Source organism: Crotalus tigris, unplaced genomic scaffold, assembly GCF_016545835.1.
Source record: "Crotalus tigris isolate CLP2741 ecotype Arizona unplaced genomic scaffold, ASM1654583v1 scf7180000019100.1392032, whole genome shotgun sequence".
Classification (NCBI taxonomy): Eukaryota; Metazoa; Chordata; class Lepidosauria; order Squamata; family Viperidae; genus Crotalus; species Crotalus tigris.
Window position 1 is genome coordinate 595,859 of NW_024097375.1, and position 7,331 is coordinate 603,189.

Here is a 7,331-nt window from a genome sequence, read left to right on the forward strand (position 1 = left end):
CCCTATTTCTGGAAACAGCATATTTGAGCCTTTTAGAGGAACATTAATCCTACAAGTTTAAGCCATTTTAATTTCTATTAACTTTCTCCCTTGCAGACACACCCAGTCTTTCCATGGCATTGGCTGCCATCAAAGCAATAACAAAATGGGCATCATCCCATTCCCAGCCCTGAAGCATCAGCTACCCCTGGATGTGCTATACAAACAGCTACAACTCTGAGAGGCTGGTCCAGGTCCAGGTCTGACCAAGGTGACTTCTGTGACACTCATGCTGATGTCTTCAGAAATAACCATGGTCATAAAAATGCTAAAGAAGCACAGCACTCCAAATCCTCTCTGTGCCTCCTCATCTATGTGGTCTATCTACTGTACATGGTTATCAAAAGTTGACATCCACTTGATGGCACACTATCTCTCAATGAATCAAATCCCCCTTAGTGGAAGCTTGTAAAACCTGTAATGCACCCCAAAAAATGATAGAAATAGCAACGTTACCTAGCTCTTTGGCCCAGCTTTTCTGAAGTGCAGGATCAGCACCGTTTCAAAAGAACACATGTATTTGAAAAACAGGTTTGGTGCTCTTTTAAAAGAGCACTAAACCATTTTTTTTTTTTAAAGGACAAGTGGTTTGAGAAGTGCTGATCGGGCATAATGTGGGCAAATGCCTTCATTCTGGTCCCTCCTAGGGCCCAAGCCAAAAAGATCTTGAAAGGCAGAGCCCACCAACCTCAGGAAAGGTGAGCAGATAATAGGAGCAGCAGCCTAAAGTGACCAATAGGAGCCAGGCAGAGCCAACCTTTGATGAAGTCAGCAAGTGAAGACTCAAACCATAGCTAGCATATCAGGAAAAGAGGGGGGAAACCTTACATTAAATATTCTAAGTCTTACAGTCCCCGGATAACTGTAGGCTGCTTCAGCTACAGGTTGGGATAAAGATGGAGCGTTCAAGGCGTGGATGGAGACATTGTGCAGAAACGAAATGAGAAAAATGGTTTGACTCAATAGAAGGTGGCTTCAAAGCAAGCTTAATATATAGATTAATTCGTATAAAAAGAGCAGGCGACGAGCAGGTCTGGACAACGCGTTCGCCTCCACGGAAGCCAAAACAGGCTCGTTTCCTCACTTCCTTGGCTGTTGAGGTGAGTCGCCCCTAGATCAAGAGCAGCAATGTTATCCTGCTATTTTTCTGTCCCTTATCAGATTCATTTGGGAGAGTAACGGGGAAAATCCACGTAAGAGGACACTTTTAGCCAGACATGGAGGTATATATAAATCGGATCGTCTAGCCGGCGCCTCGCCCGCCTCTATTTGTTATCTGGGAACTAGCCGCCTAATCTGAGCTTCTCCGTGGCTGTACAAAAGCGCAGCTCGCCGGTGATTCACACACAGCTCTATCACTGATAATAGGTTGCGCTCTAGTCGGGTGTCGACGCAACAACCCGGGCAATGGATTCAAACTTCGCCGCTTTTCTGCTTCTCACGCTGCCCGGCTCTCCGCACATCTCCTCGGGTCCCCCAATTTACCAGACAGCGAACTTAAAACGACGCGCATAAAACATCGCCCCCCCCTCCCCACGTTACTGTGGATTTCACGTTACTCCCTGCACCGACGTGCACCAACGCAACTCCTAGCCAACCGAGAGACTCGTTAAAAAAAAGGACTGCCAAGGGAGTGAAGCAGATCGGGAGGCGGCTGGGGGGGGGGGAGAGAGAGAAGTACGGAGAAGCGGCATTGGGAGTCCGCGCAGCCCACGATTTCTCTCCGACTGGGAGAAGAATGATTCAGGCTACGAATGAAAGAAAAGTGACGCTTTTCTCGCCCCCTCCCCTCCGGTTTATCCTCCTGCGTTTTAAAGTCACCTCTTCTCGCCAGCAACCCTTTGGCACGGCTGACGCGCAGAGACCCTCCGACTAAGCTAACAGTGGCGCCTCCTCCTTAGCGTGAAGGCTTTCGACCGGGTGAGAACTGGAAGTTCATTCTTCAAGAACTGGGGAGAGGGGGAGAAAGAGAGGGGGGGGATCATTGCTGCTGCGTGGGAAGGACACGCCTTCCTTCCTTGCCATTTGCCCTCCGAGGTGTTGATTTGATCCAGTTTTGGAGTGTTTTGCTGCGCGCCTTCCTCCCCCCCTCCCCTCCCGGGCGCATCCAGGGTGACACACGGTCCTGCTAGGAATGGACGGCGGGAGCTGTGCGACGCGCGTCTCCGGAGGAGGCTGGCTAGAAAGAGGGTTGGCTCGTCCAAACCGTCGGACCTGTTTTTTTCCTCCACCCCACGGCGGTTAAGACCTCCCTCCGTCCCTCCCTCCTGCCACCCGGGCGAGGTGCTCGATGCCCCTCTTTTGCCTCGAACTTGCTGCCATCAATAATTCATCGGCTCCCGGTAGTAGCGGCGGCGGCGAGCAAGAGAGCAACAGCAGCAGCAGCTTCGATAAGAGAGAGCGGGAGGCAGCAGGGCGGGGAGGAAAAAGCTGGTGCGTGAGCCGTGCTTGCCGGCTGCCTGCAGAGAGGAGGCGGCGGTGACAGCGGCGGCCGCTGTGGCGGTAGCAGCCAGAGCAACGGCGGCGGCGCATTCGGAGCTCTCCCTTCTCGCCACAGCCGTACCCAGCATTATGTTCCCGCAACGCGCGGCGGCCGCCTCGCCGGCAAGAGCCGCCGACGCCGAGGAGGACACGGGAGGATGAGGATAGAAGGGAGGAGGAGGAGGAGGCGCAGGCGGAGGGAGGCGGAGGAGGCGAGGCAGGGAGGAGGAGGAGGAGGCGCAGGCAGCGGAGGAGACGCGGAGGATGAAGTGGAGTGTCCGGGGAGCCTGCGCCGCGCTCTCCAGCTGCCTCCTGCTCGCCTGCGCGCTGAGCGCCGCCGCCGTGGGCCTCAAGTGCTTCTCGCTGGGCTCCGAACTCAAGGGGGAGCCGTTCCGCCTGGGCACAGCAGCCGGCGCCTTCTACTCGGGGCTCCTGCTGGCCGCCGGGCTCTCGCTCCTGGGCTCCGCGCTCTTCTGCTGCCGCCCGCTGGACGACGAGGGGGCCGGCGGAGAGCACCGCCAAGGGCACGCGGCGAGCGAAGTCGCGGTGGTGCCGGTCGCGGGAGACGCTCAACCCCAGCCCCAGTCGCTGCCCAAGGCGCCCCCCGGCGGGCGGCAGAACTTCCTTCTGCTGGGGGTCCTTGTCTTCATGCTGGGGGTGCTGAGCGCCTTCGCCGGGGCCGTCATCGACGGCGATACGGTGTCGCTGGTGGAGAAGAAGTACTCGCACTACTGCCTCCTACAGGTTGGGGGAGGAGGAGGAGGAGGGCCGTCGGCTCGGGCGCGGCCTGCGGGAAGCCCCGACGGCTCGGGCACGACGCTGCTGCTGCGCTGCCAGAAGCTGCGGGACTATCAGCGCGGCTTGGTCATCTCCACCATCTTCAACGCCCTCGAGTGCCTGCTGGGGCTGCTCAACCTGGTCTTGGTCAAGAACTACAAAGCGGCGCAGCAGCGAGGGCTGCGCCGACGGCGGCGCTGCCGACAGGAGCAGCGCCTTGCGGGCGGCCGTCGGAGGCGACGGAGGGGGGCCGGCGGCAGGGGAAGTGGCTCTGGCGGCGGGCGGCGGCCTCAGCGCCAAAGTCAAGGCTCGATCTTCTCCAGCGAGGACCCGGATCTGTCCCCGGGGGGCGATTGCGCCTTCCAGGCTGTCTCCTACATCAACGTCGGCGTCTTCCACGTCTTCGACGAGGCCGGGGTGGAGGTACACTGTGGCGGGCACCCTTCCATCGAGTTGCCTGGGTATTCGCCCATGGACCCCGAGCTTAATTCCTCCTACCCCTACTGCTACCCGCTGCCCAATGAGCAGCCTCCTGCCTACGAAGACATTTATCCCAGGGAGCTCTGTGCCAACCGCGTCTAGGCCCCGGCCAGGCCCCTTTGGAGACCGACCGCCCTGCCTGTCAGCCTGCTGGACTGAGAGGGGCAGAAGATGAATTTGGGCAAAGGGGGCAAAGCACAGAGGTTTAATGGGCAGGACCAGTAGCACAAGGTGAGGCCAACCCTGCTGTTTGCCAGGACTCTTACCCAGAAGCTGCCAAAAAAAAAAAAAAAAAAACAACCCAAGGTAGAACCCCAATAAATGCCTAGAAATGAGACCAGGCTGGTGTGTAGTGTTGGTCCTGCTTTTGGTGGCAAGTGGGAACCTATTGGTCCAAACAGCTTTGCCTTCCTTTTTTCCTGAAGAATCAGACATATTTTTCTCTTCACCTCTGGTGGGAGAAGTCTTGAACAGAGTTTTAGAAAGTTGCTAGTGTTTTGCAACCTGTTGGAGTTTTCTCCAATATATCCTGTCAAGATTTCTCTTTCTCTGCTACAGTACTTTTGGTTCTAGCACTAAAAACAAAAACAAAAAAATAACATAGCTACCTGTTAAAGGGTTTAGCAAAGTGCATTTTCACCGATAAAGATAATTGGGGCAATCTTGGGGTGATGCTTTTAATATCTTTTTAATTTTACCCTTACTGTCTTTTATCTCTTGAGTATGGTGAACATTTTAGGGTTGGTTCTCACCCCTTTTCTCATTTGTTTGGATTGAAATCACCAAATGGTTCAGCCTGCCTGGCTTCCTCACCCTTCCCTGCATCAAATGAATCTTCATGATAACCTCAGCTTTAAAAGTGCAAAAGAGTTAAGTTCAGAGAACCAGCCAGCAAGAGATAGAGAGAGGGGGAAAAAAGCAAGCATGAATCTCTCAAAGAGATATTTCAGAGAGCTGAAAGGAATTTTGAACAAAGCTTAAGTTTACAATATTCCTGGGAGATGTTATGTTCAGTTTAAATCTTAGAGTATAAAACCATAGTTGGTCTTGTAAGATGCACATAAATCTGCACTTTCAAAAGAAGAAAAAAAAATCAACATTTTTGTACACTAATGTGCCTGCTTTTTGTTGATAATTTCTTACTGTAAGAGCTTTCAAAAAGTCTATAGTGAAAATGTTTGGTAAAGTCATTGCAATGTAAAATTAAGAAAACCAATTCCTTAACTAAAACAGAAATGCTGTATGGAATTGAAGAAAGTCCGAATATCTCATACATTCCTTTTGTAAATTGATTCGTGTTTTTAATGCAAAGCAGGGCTTATATTTATTTTACTTTTATTTTAAAGCAGTGGTTCTCAACCTTTTTAATGCCGCGACCCCCCAACCGGTCGTAAGTCGAGGACTACTCAACCAGTCGTAAGTCGAGGACTACTCAACTGGTGCAGCACCGTTTGCAGAATGGGACTTTTGGTGGGCTCAGCAGGGCAGAGACAGCCTGGACAATTCCTATTGGTTTTTGAAAGCCAAAAGAATTAGACTCTATTCAAGAGAGTCTATTCTATTGGCTTTCAAAAGCCAATAGAATAAAAGGGAGTAGCACAGCTAAGGAAAAGGGGGAAAAAAATGGCGGACTACGTTGTTTGGCAACCCCCGTGAAATGGTCGTTCGACCCCAAATGGGGTCTTGACCCACAGGTTGAGAACCACTGTTTTAAAGGTTTAACTCTTACTTTCTAAAGGTACAGCCAGTCATTCTTACAAAGTATTTTAATGATAGCCTTACCAACTGGTCAGTTTGAGAAGCTTGAAGATTGTACAAACACACAATACACTTATGTCAGGCAGCCATTATTGAGGGTTACAGTGTTCAATGTACTTGCCCAAATTCATTTGAAATGTATTTTAGAAATCATGTCCATTTAAATGGAAAAGACTCAACAGGTGAAGGCTGAGTAATACTAAAAAAAACTTTTTCATCTAGATTCCTTTAATTGTTGAACAAAAAAAACACTACATCTGAAATCATATTTCTCTTTGTTTCTTTTTATTCTTCACTTAATAAGTGCAAATTTCTTCAAATTTCTTTGGAAAAATAGTGCTGTGGGATAGGACATAGTCCCTCCCTCCCTTCCTTCCTTCCTTCCTTCTTTCCTTCCTTCCTTCCTTCCTTCCTTCCTTCCTTCCTTCCTTCCTTCCTTCCTTCCTTCCTTCCTTCCTTTTATCCTATCTTAATCTTACCCTGGAATTGGTAGATAGTCTTATTGGGGATGGAGAAGAGAGATTATTATTTTGCCCTCTATGTGAATTAAAATCAGATGGAGAAAATTTTAGAGAAATTTGAGAGGAATTGGTAGAACATGCACACAACATCATGTTCCAATCAAATTCTGATCCCATCTCAAATTATGTACTTGTTTTTAAATAGAAGAAACATTGTGAGATCTGATCAAAGATTGCCTGCATTATGTATACTTTACAGTTGGGAAATTAAATTCCATTAGAATACTGGCATAAAAAATTATTATGTAGAAGAATTAAAGAAAGGTCTTTAATTCACCCAGTACACCAAGCTCATTTAGAAGCTTGGCTGTTCATTAATGTCCTTAAAACAAGGATCTTTTTTTCCTTATATTATTTTGTAAACTGCTATGTATATTGAAGGAACTGTATAAACGATAGCAAGAATTCATATTGGAACTGTTATGGAATGCATACATTACCAATAGGGAAAATTAAAGGACAATAATTTTGTCCTGTTTTTGCAATGTACAGATTGATTTTTTTTAATTAAGGAGCTGAACAAAATAAATGTTCAGCCTTACATTTAAAAAAAAATCAACCTAACAGCAGTGAAATCTCTCTGCAGTATTTTGTTGTCTGAAATTGTTTTAACTTGCACACTTTATATAACTTAAAATGCATAATGCCTTAGAACACTTAAAAACAAATTTAAACCTATATCTTAAAAATATTAAAATCCTTATCTAGATAGCTGAATCAAGAGCATTTAGTCTACTTTGCTAAATAATTGCAAAATTTTAGAAGACTCTAGCTATTATTAAATAAGATTGTCCTCCTTTGCAGAGAATAAGCACAACGCTAACTTAAGATCTACTTGAAATCAGTACACATCATTTTATATATATCTAAATCATTATGAATTCTGCCTTGAGTTCGGACTTTGAATCCTATCTGCAAAGAATGTCTCTGGCTCATAGCTCATGAAATGAACAGAAATTATGGAACAGAATGGCAATATTGTAGCACATCTCCCATTCATTTCATTTGGTCTTTCAGAAAAGATGTTTTTAGGGAATTACATCCCTACAGCATTTACTCAGGAAGGACTTTGAGTGTGCATGTAAGGCCAAAAAGAAAATGGTGCCAAAGCTAAAATTTGAAATATCAAGCTCAAAAAAACTCTCCTTTTTAAAAACTCTTACTATTCTACAGTACTGTATTTGTGGTTCAGTAGAATGAGATCCAGTCTAGATAATACTACATAACTAAAATTGTCCCTGGGCTGTATCATTTTAGATTGTGGATAGGAATGCA

At 47.6% G+C, this 7,331-nt stretch overlaps 1 protein-coding gene across 1 annotated transcript; it reads left to right on the forward strand.

Annotated features, from left to right (window-relative positions):
* The first annotated feature begins 1,784 nt into the window (after nucleotides 1-1,784).
* On the forward strand, nucleotides 1,785-4,857 carry TMEM271 (transmembrane protein 271). The gene has a single exon (XM_039359696.1). It carries the CDS (start codon nucleotides 2,785-2,787, stop codon nucleotides 3,877-3,879), a length of 1,095 nt encoding a protein of 364 aa, XP_039215630.1. The 5' UTR covers nucleotides 1,785-2,784; the 3' UTR covers nucleotides 3,880-4,857.
* The last annotated feature ends 2,474 nt before the right edge of the window (nucleotides 4,858-7,331 follow it).

Bases quoted from the DNA above. Each gene is read 5' to 3' on its own strand.
- TMEM271 (XM_039359696.1), top strand. From the start codon at position 2,785: ATGAAGTGGAGTGTCCGGGGAGCCTGCGCCGCGCTCTCCAGCTGCCTC.